This window comes from Sturnira hondurensis, unplaced genomic scaffold (genome assembly GCF_014824575.4).
Source record: "Sturnira hondurensis isolate 20B ecotype Veracruz unplaced genomic scaffold, ASM1482457v3 Scaffold0006571, whole genome shotgun sequence".
Classification (NCBI taxonomy): domain Eukaryota; kingdom Metazoa; phylum Chordata; class Mammalia; order Chiroptera; family Phyllostomidae; genus Sturnira; species Sturnira hondurensis.
In genome coordinates, this window is record NW_028079202.1 from 810,975 (window position 1) to 829,746 (window position 18,772).

Genomic DNA, 18,772 nt, shown 5'->3' on the forward strand with positions numbered 1-18,772 from the left:
ATTTCAGGGATTAATTGTACAAGAAATTAGCAAGAGCATAAATGTAGCTGACAGGCAACATTCCAGAAGATGAGAAAGTGCTGTGGATGACTGACAAAATGAGAAGAAGGCATGAGTCTCTGGCACCAGGCTGCAGGGGTGACATAAACTATAAAACTGCCATGTCCTTGTAAGAAGTATTCTAGTGTGGAAATAATGCTATTAGAGGTGCAGGGCTGTTTGCACTGGCATTTGAGAAGCTCTGGAATCAAAGTTTGTGTGACATCCAAAACATATGTGTATGTATCACCCACAGCTTGGGATCTTTTCATGGTATTAAATGGGATGTCAGTCAGCTCCTCTAGGTCTGTTTTCACACAATGTGCTTTGTTCATTTAAAATTGAGTTGTGTCTCTTAGGACTTCATGGACTCAGGCAGCCTGGATAACAGTCCAGACTCTGCTTGAACACTCATTACACCTCTTACACAGCTCTGTCCTTGACCAAGTGCATTAATCTTTCTAGGGTTTTATTCTGTCCTTTATAAAGCAGAGATAATAATGCTTAACGAGTAATCTTGTTAAAAGATTTAAAACAATGCAGGTGAATTTCCTGGTCCATTGTGACAGTCAAGGAAGGTAGCAATCACTATTCTCATCAAGGTCTGATGGCCCATGTGACTAGAGAGCAGTTCCAGAGAGCAAAGTAAGAAGTGAATGCTTTGAGAAATATTGGAACACTTGGAGGTCATTCTAAGAAAGTTACTCTCCAGGACTTGGGAAGTTCTAATAGCACCTGATAGAAAGAAAGAACTCGGGAACTGTAGCAGTCAGAATATAATGTATAGATGTTGATAAACTGCCTGCTCATCTTGTAGGGATAGTATGTGCATCACATGAGAAAGAACGATGAGTTTAACGAAGTAGTTTTATTTTGAAAGATACATTAGTTTATTTCTACTAGATCAATGACTTCCACACTTCGTTCTCTCCATCCATCAGTCAATTTTTAACTTTCACCCTCCTTCTTATAATTATATTCATGAACAAATATACTAAACAACATGTACATTCTAAAACATACTCAAAGTGAAAATATTAAGATGAGCTACAAATGATATAAAATTAAAATAATTTTGGTATTTTACTTATTATATATATGTATTGTTTCATTTTCATTAGAACTATCATTGACCCTTGTATTTTCTTGGTGAGTTCTGAGACTGAATATGCTTCATTAGTTTGAAAATGCTGATTTAACCATTTGGAATACAGCAATTTCAAGATCCTTTTATTTCTATTCTTCCTAAAAATTGCCATGGGCAAAAAGATACCACACAGGAAACATACCACAAGTGGGAAATTGTGTTGTTAGCTGTATACACATGTGAGCCTTAATTTGTAATCCTGTCTGTGAGTAATGCAGGGGTTTGGGTAAAATTCAGATGGTAAATTTCCATCTTCTCTGATGCCTGTTAGTCAGTCCTAAAGACAAGTCAGAAAGCATTGCATTTTTCTATTTTTAATAAATGGGCTTCAAACACACTGTAATTATCCTTTGGCCAGGTTATTTTATAAGTGGAAAATTCTGTTGCTAGAAGTTTAAAGTAGGAAATTATGAGAACCTTTTAATAGAAGATGCATTTATATCCTTTTAAAATTTTTATTTTATTATCATTTAACTCCCTTATACCCTCATCCCCCCTTAAATCATCACCCTATTGTCAATGTTCCTGAGTCCTTTTTCCTATTTTCTCTATCCCTCACGTTTATACCTTCTTAAGTAGAAAGTAATGTGATAATGGAAACATTTCCAAATACAGTTTTTATAGTAATCCCAGTCTGCGACATGTTTCTCTCCAAAGCATTCTTTGTCCTGCATTGCTCACACTTATTGCTCAATAAAGGCACTTTATTGTTGTGAGACATACTCAATGTTCTTTTCTTCAGTTCCCCAAACATCCATTATTGAGTAGCATAGTATTTGAACATGCTTGTCTGTATAGCAAAAGATAGCACTTCTGTCTTTTTGTAAAGAAAATGAAGAATTTATTTGTTTGAGAACTTTGTAAGCATTTTGTTATGCTTAAAAACTTGGAAACATCTGTGTGGTACAAAGTACTTAGTCATTCTCCATTATATCACAAAGTATTTTAACATTTCTACTTTTTATGATGATATAATCAGTAAGTATATTTAATCTATCACAGACACTAGCTATAGGTTGTGATTAACTAGTCACCTTTGACATTTTCCTCTATTTGGGTCATATGATGGTAAGGTACATGGACCTTGCATGGGCCACACCACACATTTGCTGGAAATGAACTAGGCCTGAGACACTGGGCTTAGTCGCAAAGAAGAATCATGGTCTGCAAAGTGATTTTCCAGATAAAATAAAATCATAAACCCTTCTCTTTTCCTTCAATAATTTCTTTAACTTCTAAAATGCTTTCCTTTCTGTTCTAATGAATTCATTAGTGTACTCATTTAAAAGTTTTTTTGAAGAATATCTGAGCATCATTTAGAGATGTTTTCTCTAGGTGTCAGATCCCACACTTGTGATTCACCTTAGTAAAGAATAGTGAATCTTAATTTTATCTTAAGGCATTGATAAACTTTTCAAGTTCAACAACAGATTAAATATTTACTTTTGTAGCCCTTAATACTGGCCTAAGAGACTAAGTAAGAGTATATACTCTAAACAATCTCTGCTTGCATTTGCCATTAGGCAGGAGAACTACTAATAAGTATCTCCTTGTTTTTGTTGATAAACATCTTTCAGGACATTACTCCAAAATGTGAGTGTGGATTGATGAGCGAATTGATATAGATTTTCACAATATGGTTCCATGAAATATTAGTGACTAAGATATTTTTTTCTGAATGGCTTTACTGAAGCTTTGTGTACCTGCTACTCTCTGTATTTACTAATCTAATGAAGGCAATATCTGTTGGCCCCAAATTTAATATTTAAGTATTGGCCTTTTGTTGTTTGGTATGCTTTCTTGCTCCACAGGAAACAGCACTCTCCTTGTTGTTCCTGCATTGGAATAACTAAGTGCAGGAAATGGGTTTTGTTTAAAACATGGCAAGGTACCTGAATGTGTTAATGCAGGGGTGAAGTTCTTTTTTTAATTTTTATTGAATTTATTGTGGCGGCATCAATTAATAAAATTATAAGATTTTTGCTGCTGCATTTGAAATACTGTATATGGTTATTCCAGTAATGATGAAATGATCTAACTCCTGACAGTCAAGGAGTTTAGTTGTGCTTCCAAGAATCTTGTTTTTCTCTTGATATGTTCCCAGTGCCCTCAAATGCCCATATCTGTCCAGTGAATAATCTAAAACAAAGAAACCAAAACCAAAACAAATATGCCAAATTTGTCATGCTCCCCCTTTTTGTTTTGGGACACAAGAAATTTCCAAGAAGTATATGGTTCTTTAGCTCTGTGGTTTGTCTTTTCTCACCACTCTCAGATCTCACCTGCATTTTCAGTCTTGCCTCATGCCAAAGACAGATCTTAACTTGAGCAGAAGAAATTTCAACAACTCAGAGCAATTAGTGAGAACAACATATGACTCGCTGAGTAAGAATTATGCTCATGGATTTATATACTCGCAGTTCTTGCATGAACCCTACAAATCTGATGTCATTTTCCCCAAATGCACAAAAGAAGAAATCACTCCTTAACAATCTACCATGCGCATTTGAGAACTTTGAAAAAAATCAAAGAGACAAACTATGTCAGGAGGCAAATTTTATATCTCCAGTCATCCAGGAGAAGCAATATTTTCACAACATGTTGAAGACAGGGATATATTTCAAATAACAATATGTGAGGGTTAGTGTCTATGGTCAAGTCTTTAAGAGGAAGGTTACCTTCAAATATTAATTTGTAGATTTAATTTAGACTTTATTTTTTCTTAAATCATATTTATTGTTATACTATTACAGTTGTCTCAAAATTTGCCCTTTTGCCCTGCTTTGCCCATCCCAACCTCCATTCGTACAGTTGTTACCCAACAAGGGTCCAAGGCAGGGGCAATATTTGGCCCACCGAGGGATGCCAAAAACTGGTATGGAAAACAGGGTCCCCTCCCAAGGACAGTATACTAATACCTACTGGGCTCGTCTGTCTGCCACCAGAGGAAAGACATCTCTCAATTCCAGAGATTTGTGAAAAGGAAAGGAAAGGTTTATTTAAAGCTGTACAGACTTAAAGTAGTGACCTGATGTCCCCATAAAAATATCAAAGTACTTTAGGATAACCACAGATGCCCACAGCGCTTCTTTCTCCCCTGCCCTAATTTGGGGTAACATATCTCAGGAAAAGAAGCACACATCTGTGTTTCCAGGCCGCTGGTATCGTCATCTGTGTTGCCACCCAGGCAGAATCTCCAGTTAATCCAAAGTCACGTGGCACCTTCTCATGGTCCACTGGCAAGAGTTCTTCATACCGATTTTTCCAGACAGAGTCTCTCCTGCTTCCCAGGCCACACGGTCAAAGGGAGCACCCCAAAGCCGCACGGGACTCTTCTACCAGAGCTGCAGGGGTCTGCACTCTGACCAAAAGCATGTGGCTTTCTTCTTCACCTGGCTGCAGGAGTCCCCATTCTGGCAAGGCCAAGTGGTACTCTTTCATGTGGGCAAGAGGGGGTCTTAACTCTGCCAAAACCACATGGCTCTCCCTTTCACCTGGGCAAGAGGGGGTCCTCACTCTGCTAAAGCCACATGGCTCTCTCTTTCACCTGGGCAAGAGGGGGTCCTCACTCTGCTAAAGCCACATGGCTCTCTCTTTCACCTTGCCAAGAGGGGATCCTCACTCAGCGGAAACCTTGTGGCTCTTACATGAGTGCAGGGGTCCTCACTCTGCCCCAAACCACGTGCCTCACCCGTCAATGGCTGCTATATCCCGGAGCCAGTCCTCCTTTGCAGCCCCATTTCCAACTCCTCTCACAATTGGTTACACCTGCCAGGACTCTCGTATTATTACAAGTTTGCTGGGTTGCCATCTTGAGTCTGGGCAGATGTGGCCCCATGGCATGGAGCCAATCAACTCCAAGCTCTCACTCAGGTGTTGTAATTCGGGGGACCTGCCCCCTAGTTACGTATTGGGTGGAAGTCACCTCCTTTTCTTTGGCTCGGAGCATGGCCACAGCCATTGAACATACCTATGAAACCAGTTAAAGATTATAGACATGTTAAATGACCATTCCAGAGGTTAGCTGTGAAACTGTTGCTATGCAAAACAGCTCTCAATATCCCTGCTCCATTTGTCCCTTCCCCCAACTGACCTGGTGGGGGGAGGGGTGAAGACATCTTAATTTTTCCTGGGCACCCTGAGTTCTGGACCCCATCCCAAATCCTTTCCTGGGCCCCACCTCTTGTGAAATAGCCCGAGTACAGCCAGGGGACCCCCAAAAGAAGAATTTGCAGTGGGGTCCAGAACTCAGGGTGTCCCAGAAATATTAAAAATATGGGATGTCTTCACCCCCACAAGTCTGAGCTGGGGGGATGGGATACATGGAGCAGGGCCATTGAGTTGTTTTGTATAGCAACATTTTCGCAGATAACCTCTAGAATGGTCATTTAACATATCTGTAACCTTTAACTGGTTTCATAGATATGTTAAACAGCTGTGGCCATGCTTTGAGCCAGGGAGAAGAGAGTGACTTCCACTCAAGATGTAACTGGGAAGAAACTCCACAGACCTTGTTACAGCACCTACTTGAGCGCTTAGAGATGATTGGCTCCATGCCATGGGGCCACACCTGCCCAGACTCACTATGGCAGCCCAGTAAAGCTGGGAGGATATGGGAGGCCTAGCAGGTGTAGCTGATTGGGGGAGGAGTCAGAAATGGGACTGCAGAAGAAGACTGGCATGGGGATTTAAACACAGAAGCGGCAGCCATTGAAGAGAGAATCACACGCTTTTGGCCAGAATGGGGTCTCTCGCAGCCATGTGACAGAGAATCATCTTGTAGCTTTAGCAGAGAGAACAATGCAGCTTTGGCCAGAGTTTGGGGGACCCCCCCCACAGTCATGAGAAGAATCATCATACAGCTTTAGTACAGAACCACCACGTGGCTTTCTATTTTCCTGAGATATGGTACCTTGGACTGGGCAAAGAGGGAAAGAAGGACTGTATGTGTTTTAGGGGACTTTGGGATTCTGATGAAGACATTAAGTCATTACTCTTAAGTCTGTATAACTTGAATAAATAATCCCTTCTCACCAATCTCTAACATGAAGAGCTTTAATTCTCTGGTGAAGGGAAAGGCAAACCTAGTACAGAGGGACCTCAGGAGAAGGGGGTCAACTAGGTAATATTGTGGAACCCCTTCCCTAGTGGCCAATTCGGGAAAACCATGGGAGACCCCATGCGCAGTAGCTTTACTACTACTTGTCACAGTAAAAGCCTGCCAAAACTAGCCAGGAAGGATCGCCCTATAAGAATAGAGTCCTTCCAGCCCATGAGGGCAATCTCTGCTTGGAGTTGGCCTGCTCCCATGTTCTCTGCTATAAACTCTGGGTGTTCGGTTCAAATTTTTGTCCTGATCACCAAGAACCTGGTTACCTGTGCACACCTGTGACATAGTGATTATACAATCACAGATTTTATAAACTGATCCCCCAAATATTCCCAATACCCACCTGGCTCCATGCATAGTTATTATAATATTATTGATTCTACTTCTCCTGCTGTATTTTACAACCCCAAGACTATTCTGTAACTACCAATTTGTACTTCTTAATCCCTTCATCTTTTTCATCTAGTCTCCCAATTCCCCTCCCCTCTGGCAACCATCAGCCTGTTCTCTGTGTCTGTAAGTCTGTTTCAGTTCTGGCCAATTCTTGATGATGTTTGTAAAGGTTTGTTGATTAACAAACAACAGTGACATTAAGAATGGCCAACTAAAGGTGACCCATAATCTTAATGACATTGATCTATAGGCCATGAAACAAATTTTGAACATAAAAACAGTAGGTCTCTCTTAACTTACCTGATATTTTACAATTAAAAAGGACTACCCACTTCTCAATCATGTGGGAAAAGAGCTTTTCATGATAAATGGTATAAAAGAGCATTTGAAGAAAAATCACAATTCATTTTTTATTATTCTAACACTTGTTAGAAAGCCTAAGGCATAAATAAAATATTTATTTTTAGAACACACTATTTTTATTATGCACTTAAAATTTATGTTCTGTGGTCTCTCTATTTGTATTTAAATCACAGGGTTTATTATTAATGGTTTTCTATTTACTCATAAATGTGATTGCCAGTAGCTTAACACCACAAGTAACCTAGAAAAAGTTGGCTCTCCAACAAGTAAGAAATAAATGCAAACAATATGTTATGAGGGTGAAAAGTTCAACTTCAGAGTACTAGTGCATGTGTACTATTAAAATTAAGCTGAAATCTTTTAATTTGGGGGAAGTTGCATGATTGCATGACAACTGGTATTGAGTTTCCTAGGAAATAATATATTGCCTTCATTCAGAAAAATATATCATCTGTTTCAGACCGCATTACAGTTGACAGGAAACTGAGTGTGTGTAGGCAAGACCAGTATCTTGGCATGTGGTCACTGTTTGGCGTATGACTTTACTGGATGAAGTTTTCACTATAAACCTTCCTATCAGTGACACATTGCTAACCTCTTATATACTTTTAGAGTGAATATTTTGTTTTATTTTCAAGGTGTTGTGCTTAAAGTTTTGTGCCTTCGGGAGATCGATTTCTTGAAAACACCACAAAATATCCCACCTTGTGTTTTACATTTTAAGACATTGATATATTTAATATTGGTTTATTTTGGTGAAATCAACTTCTACGATTGTTGTTTATTTTCACCAAGAGAATAACTCCCTTCCGTTTAGGTTTAAGGCCATATGGAAGTGTGTCAGTGTAAGGCTTCCTTGGACTGTCACTTACTGGACAGATTCAGGTGCAGAGGGAACAACTTTCACTACACAGCACCCTGCTGTCTGTTCCCAAGGCATGATGACTTGGCTTTTCTCAGGTGGCCAAGCAGCTCACTTCATTTGAGAAATCTTAGATGCCTGTGGGAGACTAGGATAAGGGACTGCATGATGGGACATGCACTTAAAATGAATGCATAGAATGTAAAACCAGCCAGCAGCTGCTTTCTGCTGATGATTTTGCACCCAAGATATCCTAGGTTTTTTTTTTTTTTTAAATCTGACCTTGAATGACTCTGAATTGCTGCTATAGTCACCACTGGGATATGAGCTCAACCCTACCATCTCTTTCTCATGGACCTCCCAGATTGCCCCTCCATGGTAAAGAGGAGAATAAAAATCATAACATCCTTAAAGACAAGGTCAAGTTTACTTAAGATCATCTGATTTCATCTGTATATGAAAAGTTGCTCACTTACATTATTTGAAGTGACTTGTCTTTAATAGAGAAGAATATTCTTTGCATGAGAAATATTTTCCTACCCTTGAAGACACCTAGCTGCAATTGGGTAGACAAGTTACACGGAATTTGTATAAAGAATGTTGTAATGGAATCCCATAGCCTCCCTGTATGCATGTGATTCATCACAGCTGGAGTTACTGACCAGGTGTTCAAGAAACAGATATTTTCTGTGTGACGAATGCCCATTTCTTTCCTTTCCAGCAGGATGTCCAAATAGGTCACAGTGTGGAAAAAGTACCAACCTTTGTTCGAAGAGTTTGAATTCCTAAAGGGCAGGAATGATCTTGTTTGTGATTTTATCCAGTATGTACTACAGTGCCTTATAAACTGTTAAGTTGCAACAAATGATTCATCTTTATTTTTCAGTTAGCATTTTAGGTATATTAGAAAGATTTGTAACAACTACTGAAATTACATTTAAATAACCCAAACTATAGAACACACATTAAAAAGAGAGAAAAATCCTTGTTAAAAAAGGCAAACCCCTTAAATAACATATGACCTTGCAGAGGAAATAAGGTTTAGAGGTCCGCACTGGACAAACTTTATTATAATAAAACCATTGTTACTTTGTGAATTTGATTGGGAAGCAACACTTTTTGTATTGCAGGTGTGGTTGCAGAAGTACGGCTACTTGCCCCCAACAAATCCACAGATGTCAGTGTTGCGCTCAGCAGAGACCCTGCAGTCTGCCCTGGCAGCCATGCAGCAGTTCTATGGCATCAACATGACAGGCAAGGTGGACCGAAATACCATTGAGTAAGTCACCAACTCCACCTTTTTTCTGTGTGTCCTGCCAGAGCATGTCATCTGAAAACCTGTGATGAACTACAGCAGCCTCAAATGGAATCACTATTCTCATGAACTGTCCTTTGGAATTTAACTTTTTAAAACTCCTGTCCTCTAAGATACCAGATTTACTCATCTGAATTTAGCAGTGCATTTTCACAATAGGAAAAAAATATGAACAAGGAGAGTGAGAGTCACAGTGAGCCCAGTTGCAGCCATTATAACAAGAGAGACCACCAGTGATGTGTTGGCTGGCTATACAGCTGTGAAGAGCATATGGGCACATGCCATCCCTGTTGAGTGATGTCACAGCAGCCACTTGAAATTGATCAAATTAGAATATTGACCCCAAGGAAAATGGAAACAGTCCAAACAGGGCTCTTTAGGGAATAGGGTAGTAGGGAGCCAGTCATTAGTTAACTAGCCTCCCATGAGTGACAATTCTCTAATTGTGTTAAATCAGACAGGGATTTTCCTTGAAAAGTCTCTGTTTTCAATTGTTTATTAATTCTTTAATAATGTTTGTCATTTTATTTATTGATTCATCAATCATTTCTTCATGTATACAACCAGTCATTCTTTACTGGGTATTTTATAAGTGAAAGAGGCAGAGACAGCTTCAGAAGACTTGATCTCTTCTTCAAAAGGACTTGAACTTAACAGATCACTAGACATAGTCATAAATTATTTTAGCACATGTATGATGGAACTTCCCAACATCCTGAAAAGCATTATGACTTCTGGAGAGCACGGGAAGAAGTGATTAATTTCTTCAATTTATGGAAGCTTTGTTTGTGTTTATTGAGTCCTTGATACAAACTAAATCTCTTGCATCCTTTATGATGATCATCATATATCAACCGTCCATACCAGGGAGGATAGGGATGCATTTTTATCTTGATTTTTCAAATAAAGGAACAAAGTCTATAAAGAAGCAAAGTCCAAGGTAGCTACAGAATCTGGACCTGTTGGTGTTTAGTTGGGGAACTTTTACTATGCTGTGTACCTTGATATGGACACATTTTTCTTTTCAATTCTTTTTTTAATCATCACACGGGGATAGGTTTATTGACTTTAGAGAGAGGAAGGGGGAAGGAGGGAAAGAGTGGGAGAAAGAGAAAGAGAGAGGTGAGAGATAAACATCAATTGCTTGCCTCCTATATACACCCTGACCAGGTATCGACCTTGAATCCTAGCTATGTTCCCTGACCAGAGATCACACCAAAGCCTTTTAATATATGGGGTGATGGTCCAACCAAGTGAGCCACCCAGCCAAAGTAGGACAACTTTCTCTTTTTAAACCTTAAATGCCTAAAGTATTTGGGCTCAGACATACATAACTAATCCTGACATATTAAACTAATTTAATATGTACTTTTGAAATTATATTTTTTGCTTTCTAATGCTTAGGGCAGATGTTCATCATGCTACTTCTATTTTATCAAAAGCACATGAGATAAAGGCTTGGAGAGTAAATATCAAATCAGTTTGAAAAAATAAACGTGTTACCTCTCTAAGCATTCTTAACAGACACCTAAATATTAAATTTGATTTACATCTGGGAAAATATGATCAAGAATTAATGCATTCTATAACAATGAGAAACTTATTATCGATATTAGGAATAAAATGCGAATATTTTCCACTGGTTGCCCTCTAATCATTTTAATTCTCTCTTCAAACTTTAATTTAAACACTTCATGTGTCTTTTAAAAAACCTCCAGGTTTTTGTAGCTGTGTGTAGTACAGAATTCCAGTTAAATTAGAACTCTCCATCCCTACATTTTACAAAGTGCTCTGCACACCCTTCTTATTCCTTAATGCAGAACTATTCTCTTCTGAGTTTTTGAAAAATATGATACACTGCCAAAAACACAACAAATTGAGATCTTGGGAAAATTACTTTTTTGATTTTATTTAAAATATGTTTATTGGTGCATACTAAAATTAAGAAAGTAGAGTCTTATAGAAGATGGCATTGGCTTATCAAGCTCCCACTGGTCATTAGAAGAACTCAGGATGGAGAGGTTTTGTTTCCTTTTTTTTTTTGCTTTTTAAAAAATATTCTACTGTTTTTCTATTACAGTCATCCTAATTTTCCTCCTTTTTCCCTCCTCTGCCCTGCCACCCCGCCTCCCACAGTCAATCCTCACACCTTTGTCATTATCCATGGGTCATTCAAATGTGTTCTTTGACTAGTTCCCCCGCCCCGACTTTTTTCCACCATTATCCCCTCCCCAGTCTCCTCTGGACCCTGTCAGTCTCTTCCACATTTCCATACAAAGGGAAAAAAAGGTCTCTGTGTGGAGATGCTGAAAGGTCCTGTTCAGGATTGAGTTGAACCCTCTGTGGAAGGGGTCTAAGTTTGAGAGTCTGTGGTTGTCCTTAAAGGAAGTGTGGGGGACATGGCATTTTCCTGGCACAGTGGCTCAAGTTCCAGACCAGGAGAAATGTTTCAATAGGTTGGCATTAAATCAGCATTTCAGTGAATTACAGCATAAAAGAGAAAAGACCTGCTATGCAGGCAGCCTTTAATGGAAAACTAACCAGTGTTTTGGCAATTTTTTAAACAAAATTTTGTCCTAATTTAATCTTTTCAGAATTGATAATGCCTTTTTCCTTTTAAACTTGCTATTTCCACAGTTTTCTAGGTGAACCCACTAAAGTCTTGTTAAAACTCATCATCCCCTTCCTCCACTGCCTCGCTTCCTCTCTCCTCTGTCCCCCTGCAATTGTCACTCATCTTAGACACTGTCACTTTTTTTGCCTCCTTGTTGCTCAGGTATTCAGATCAAAGACTAAAATCTCCATAATTATACTACTTAAGCAATTGTCTATGCTTTTGTGATCTTAAGTGGACGTGTGCTAACAATCCATGCTACAATGTCCCTCAGTTAATTTATACAGTCAAATTATAAGGGGTGAGATTTTATCTAAGCCTTATCACGTAAAGTATGCACTACAATTATGAACTTAAAAAGTTTGCTCTATGTTGAAATGTCTTAGCATTCATTTTCAGATGCTATAAACTTTTATCTAATTTTAGACTATTGTCAAAATCAATTGTTTTTAAATTAAATAACTATACCTTCTTTTGGCAAACAGACATTTGGTACATTTAGTCTATAATTCTTGGGTCATTAAAAACAGCAATGCCATTTGTGGTAATCTATATATCATTTTAAAGAAATTAACCATTTTCAAGCAACAGATGTAGTTATTACCTTAATTGGTGTATTATATTGCTTTTATATTAATTAACATTGGTGTTGGAGAGATAACAGTAAATACATATGCTACCACCCCCAAATTAGCTCATTAACATATATTACAAGAGTTCTTTCGACTGATGAGTTTCTTAGCTAATTTTTGTAAGCAAGTTCACTCAAGTTTCCTAATAAATAGAATATAGTTAGCAAGAAGAGAAAAACATAACAAGGATGCAAGAAAATGAGTCAAATATGTTTTCCTAATGTTAATAATATTTTTTTTAATTTTAGTTTTTCTTTTATGTGTGCACAGTCTTATGCATTGAAGCTTGATAGGATATCATTTTTAAGGTGATTTTCCTTTTGGATCTATACACACACACTCCCACATTAGATGATTTGGGTAATTCGGCTTTATTTATTCAAACCATGTCCAGAAATATATCTTAATTAAAATTAACTTATCTGAAAAAGAAGCTTTTGCAAAGAATGATTATGAAACTGTAGAAGTATTTGAACTCACAATTTGAAAATTAATGTATTTATATTTAAAAAGCACACACATTTTGGCTTGTCAGTATGTTTTATGATTTTCCATGGGTATAAAAGATTCATCAGTAGTTAAAGTTATTTACATGGTATATTCTGAGCATACTAGCAATACTCAAATACCATAACATTGTAGGATTGGTATATCCTCACTTGGCCACTACAAAAGGGTGGCTGAAAGCAAAATGAGCAGTGCTCTAAGATTTGTGTCCTTAAAGATTGAAGGTGGATGTTTACAGATGCATTGACACTAACTAGCTTTTGTTCACACTGCATATCATGGAGGCTTATTACATTTATTCCCTGTGCTTAGATTTTTAAGTATTTTAACTTTTCAATATCAGCCTTGTAAATAACACCTGTGTTGCAAGTCAGTTTGTGAGTTGATAGAGAAAAAGAGCATGGACTAGATGGCTTCACAGGTGAATTTTACTAAACATTCGGAGAAGAACTAACATCTCTCCTCAAACTATTTCATAAAATTGAAGAGAAGGAAAGGCTCCCAAACTCATTTTACAAGGCCAGCATCATCCTAATGTCAAAACCAGGTAAAGACACTGCAAAGAAAGAAAATTATATGCCAGTATCACTGATGAGCATAGATGCTAAAATCCACAAAAAATATTAGCAAACTGAATACAGCCATGCATCAAAAAGATCATAAACCATGATCTAGTGGGATTTATTCTGAGAATACAAGGATGGTACATCATTTGAAATCAATAAGTGTGATTAATTACATAAAAATTAAGAATAAAAACACATGATTATATGAATACATGCAGAAAAAAGCCTTTGATAAAATCCAGCATTGATGTATGATTAAAAAAAAAACCTCTCAGCAAGTAGAAATAGAGGGAACATAACTTGAAAATAATAAAGGCCATATATGACAAACCCACTGCCATACTCAAGGGAGAAAAACTACGAGCACTTCCCTTAAGATAGCAAATAAGACAGGGTTGTCTGTTTTTACCTCTTTTATTCAACATAGTACTGGAAGTCTTAGCCGCAGCAATCAGACAAGATGAAGAAATAAAAGGCATCCGAATTGGAAAGAATGAAGTAAAACCGTCTTTATTTGCAGATGACATGATACTGTACATGGAAAACCCCAAAGATTTCACCATGAAACTAGTAGAACTGATAAATGAATTCAGCAAAGTATCAGGATAGAAAATTAATATTCAGAAATCAGTTACATTTTATATGCTAATAATGAACTAACAGAAATAAAAATTTTAAAAAATCCATTCACAATTTCTTCAAAAAGAATAAAATACCTAGGAATAAATCTAACCAAGGATGTAAAATTTTCCTGTACTCAGAAAATTACAAGACACTCTATGAAGAAACTGAAGAAGATATAAATAAGTGGAAGCCCAGACTGTGTTCTTGGATAGGATAAATTAACATCATTGAAATGTCCATACTACCCAAAGCAATCTGTAGATTCAATGTAATTCCTATCAAGACTCCAAGGGTGTATTTCACAAAACTACAAAATGTATTTCAAAAATTTACATGTAACCACAAAAGGCTCTGCCTAGTAACAGTAATCCTAAAAAAAAAAAAAAAGGAAAGTTGGAGGAATTGCTCTACCTGATACCAAACTATACTACAAGGCCATAGTAATCAAAGCAGCGAGGTACTGGCATAAAAACAGATACATAAATCAGTGGAACAGAATAGAAAGCCCAGAAATAAACCCACACCTTTATAGTCAATTAATATTTTACAGAAGAAGCAAGCACATACAATGAGCTAAAGATAGTTTATTCAATAATGTTGTTGGGAAAATTGGACAGATGCATACAGAAAAATGAAACTAGACCACTTTCTCATACCACACACAAGAATAAATTCAAAGACTGAAATGTTAGACATGAAACCATAAAAATTCTATAAGGAAACATAGGCAGCAAAACTCAGACATTACTCATGGAAAATTTTTATAAGATATACCTCCCCAAGCAAGAGAAATAAAAGAAAAAAATAAACAAATGGGGCTTCATCAAACTAAAAGTATTTGCACAGCAAAGGAAATCATCAAGAAAAGAAAAAGACAACCCACGGAGTAGAACATATATGCTGATATATTTGATAAGGGGTTAAATTAAAAGTTTATAAAGCACCTACAAAACTTAACACCAAAATAAACAAACAAGTAAACAACGTAATTACAAAATGGACAAAGGATCTAAATAGACACTTCCCCAAAGAGGACATACAGATGGCCAATTTATATACAAAAAGATGCTCAATGTTATAAACCATCAGAGGAATGCAAATAAAACCACAGAGATATCATCTTACACCTGTCAGGATGGCTATCATCAGTAAATCAAAAAACAAGTGCTGGCAAAGATGTGGAGAAAGGAGAACCCTTTGCACCTATTGGTGGGAATGCAGATTGGTGCAGCCACTGTGGAAAGCAGTATGGAGGTACATCAAAAAATTAAAAATGAATCTGCCCTTTGACCAAGCAAGGAAATATACTTCTGGAAATATATCCAAAGGAACCCCAGAACACTAGTTTGAAAGAACATAAACACCCTTATGTTCATTGCAGCATTATTTATAATCACCAAGATATGGAAGGAGCCCAAGTGTCTATCAACAGATGAGTGGATAAAACAACTATAGGACATTTACAAAATGGAATTCTACTTGGCCATAAAAAAGAAGAAAATTTTACCCTTTGCAACAGTATGGATGGACCTGGAGAACATTATGCTAAGTGAAATAAGCCAGTCAGAGAAAGGCAAATACAATATGGTTTTACTCATGTGTGGAATCTAATGAACAATTTTAACTAAGAAGCAAAACAGAGACAGACTTATAGATAGAGAACAGATGATAACCAGTAGAATGGTGGGTTATGGGGTAGAGGGGATTGAGCAAGAAAGCAAAAGGACTCATGAACATGAACAACAGGGTGGTGATTGCTAGGGGGAAAGGGATATAAGGGAACTAAATGGTAATGCAAAAATATAAAAAATATATTAAAAAGAGACAGCCTGTGGACCACAGCAAGTTGTCAACCTGTCTATGTTTTAGACCTAAGTTAATTTACTTTTCCTTTTTATGACTGCTGAACTTGTCTCTATGGATCAAACAAAACCTACAGATTTTTAATGTAGTATAAATTAGCACATCTGAAGATATCTAGAATGATCTCTTGGGGACAATTATAAAAAGGAGACACCTCTCTTACTTTTCATTAGAACTTGAAAATCTGGAGAATGGAAACCTATTTAATATATCATGCTGATGAGCATTTTTCTTAGATTACTGATTCTTTCACACAAGGCATATTTTGTGGGTCAGTTTTATTCTCTGATAAAGGAGGCATAAGTATGTGGGGCACCAGGTTGTATATTATGATGTGGGGTCTGTTGAGGTCTTACAGTGAGTGGCCCTATAGGTTTGACATGAATGATTGACTTATTAAAAATAAGTTTGACTGAAACTAATGGCTAGTTACTACCAAATTGATGAGAAGTTCACAGCTATGTAATTTACCTAAAGAAGAGGCTAGTGTGTCTGATGGTATTTTTATGTTCACATGTGGATCAGAGTGAGTGGACACCTGTCAATCTATAATATCTGTCTGCTGCTGCTTCTACTGGTGGATGCAATTGCATTCTGTTGTTTGTAAAATTAGTATTGTTATAATTATACTAACAGGGGCAGTCACTATTTGCTTGTCTCTGTTCTACATATTGCATGTGATTTACTTAACTTATCCCTCACAATAACTCAACAATAGTACTATTATTGCCCTTTTATAGAAGAGGAAACTAAGAAATAGAGAGAAACAACAGGCTAAACAGTGTCCTGAGTTTTGAGTCCCTGAAGCTGGGGCGGAACCTGCCATCAAGCTTTCAGGCCCCACTCCCAACATTTACAATGCAGCTGCTCCCAGTAGAACTGATTTTAGATACTTTTCCTCTTTAAATTGTGTTAATTTAAATAAAGCAACTAATTTAGAAACACTCTGGGTTCTAAACAATCAGATAAGTACTGAATTCCAGTATTATATTTATGAAAACTGCAGAGGACCCAGTGTGCTTGCCTGATGATTACAAATGCTCTTCCCCCAGTAACCAGTCCAGAAGTCTCTGCTTCCTGTGGAATGTCAACTTTAAACATTCACCAAGGAGTCAGCAAAGAAGCCTACATATCTGAGCTGTGTGTTGACGTAACAGAAAATAAAGATGTCTTAGCAATGATCTTTCACACAAAAAAGCACTACCTAAAAATCTCCCCCACATACATACACACACACATTAAACCTTGTTTATTTCCTGTGATGTTTGTCACCTTCAGGGACACCATCATGTTTCCTTGAGCATGCCAAGTTTACTCCCTTGTTCCAAATATATATGGGATGTACCAAAATGATATATGGAGCAACTAACATTTTGCACAATAAATTCATGTTGATCTAGAAACGGTTGTCACTGACAGAGTCCCCCAAATAACCTAATTTAACACACATTTACACTGAGTATTAGATAACCTGGAATTCATCGATGGGTCCTTTTGAACACTGACTATTCTTTATACCCATCAAGAACTATAAAAATTATATGAAAAAAAACTGACTGATTATGAAGTTAAAGGATATTTTAAATGTTGGAGTCATATGAAAAGCTGCAAGAACAATTTCTCTCAGATACTATGTGTCATATTTAGTGTAAAGATATTCTTCAGCCGTATTGTTGGGATTTTACATATTTCAATAAATAAGACATAAATATCTCTGTGTCACAATGTGTGTTTTAAATATTGTTGAAGTTAATGTGGAATGTTTTCAACTTGATCAACAATCACTAAGGGTTTTTTGCATTAAGTTACTAGTTGATGTTAGGCCTGTTCTTACCTTTATTTCTTACAGTACGTCATCTACTTTATGAGTTAGTCTTACATAAATGTGTCTGCACATTGCCCACAGAATAAGTCACAGAGCTGGAAAGATTTACAAATTCATTGAGAAACACTGGGGATACTGGCAAAGATCAGCAAGTGTGAAGAAGTCATGCAGACTTAGCTCATTAGCTTCATTTCCTTCCTGAAGACATTCCCGGGCGCTGACCCCACACCAGGCTCTCTGACCTGACTCACAGGCCAATAGAAATGAACACAGGCACACAAGTTAGAACACACAGTACAACACCTGCTATGCCAGGAACCAACTCTGCCTGTGTGAGTTGCATAACGAAGGGTGATTAAGATTCTCGGTGTGAACAAGGAAGAAAGATATTCCAGACACAGGCCACTGCATGCAAAGCAAACAGTGGCCTATTCTTTGGAACCCTGAGTGGATCTGGGGAAGCAGAAGACAGGAGATACCTTGCTAAACAGGCCTAAATCAGAGCATTTCATGCTCAGAACATGAAAAGAGTCATCTGTGCTTTGAGGAGATTTACCTTTAGGAGGGAAAAAAAGGCATTGGTAAGAGGGAGAAATACACAAAACTTATTGGAGCAAGAAAGATTGCACTGTGATTAATCAGATGCCAGGGCAAGCAGGGGAGGATGGACCTAGGTATCCAGCTTAGGCATCAAGAGGATGCTCAGATTTTCAGCTGAGATAAGGCATCTGAGCAATTGGTGCAAGGTTGGGGCAAGAGAAACATCATTTTGTTTTTGTTATATGTAAAGTTAGGCAAGATGACAGGATATCCAGATGAGGTGCAAGTTAGCCTTTATACTGTGATTCTTTTTTATCACGCATATCTGACCTACAAAATGGGAACTCAGCAAGGACCTCTTGCCTTGCTTAT

General features: G+C 37.5%; 1 protein-coding gene across 1 annotated transcript in view; it reads left to right on the forward strand.

Moving 5' to 3' along the window:
* Window positions 1-18,772, forward strand: part of MMP16 (matrix metallopeptidase 16) — a 278,762-nt gene that overhangs the window by 135,820 nt on the left and 124,170 nt on the right. Inside the window, exon 2 of the mRNA XM_037050191.1 lies at window positions 9,045-9,193. Coding sequence (XP_036906086.1) covers window positions 9,045-9,193 — 149 coding nt within the window. The remainder of the gene's footprint in view (window positions 1-9,044; window positions 9,194-18,772) is intronic.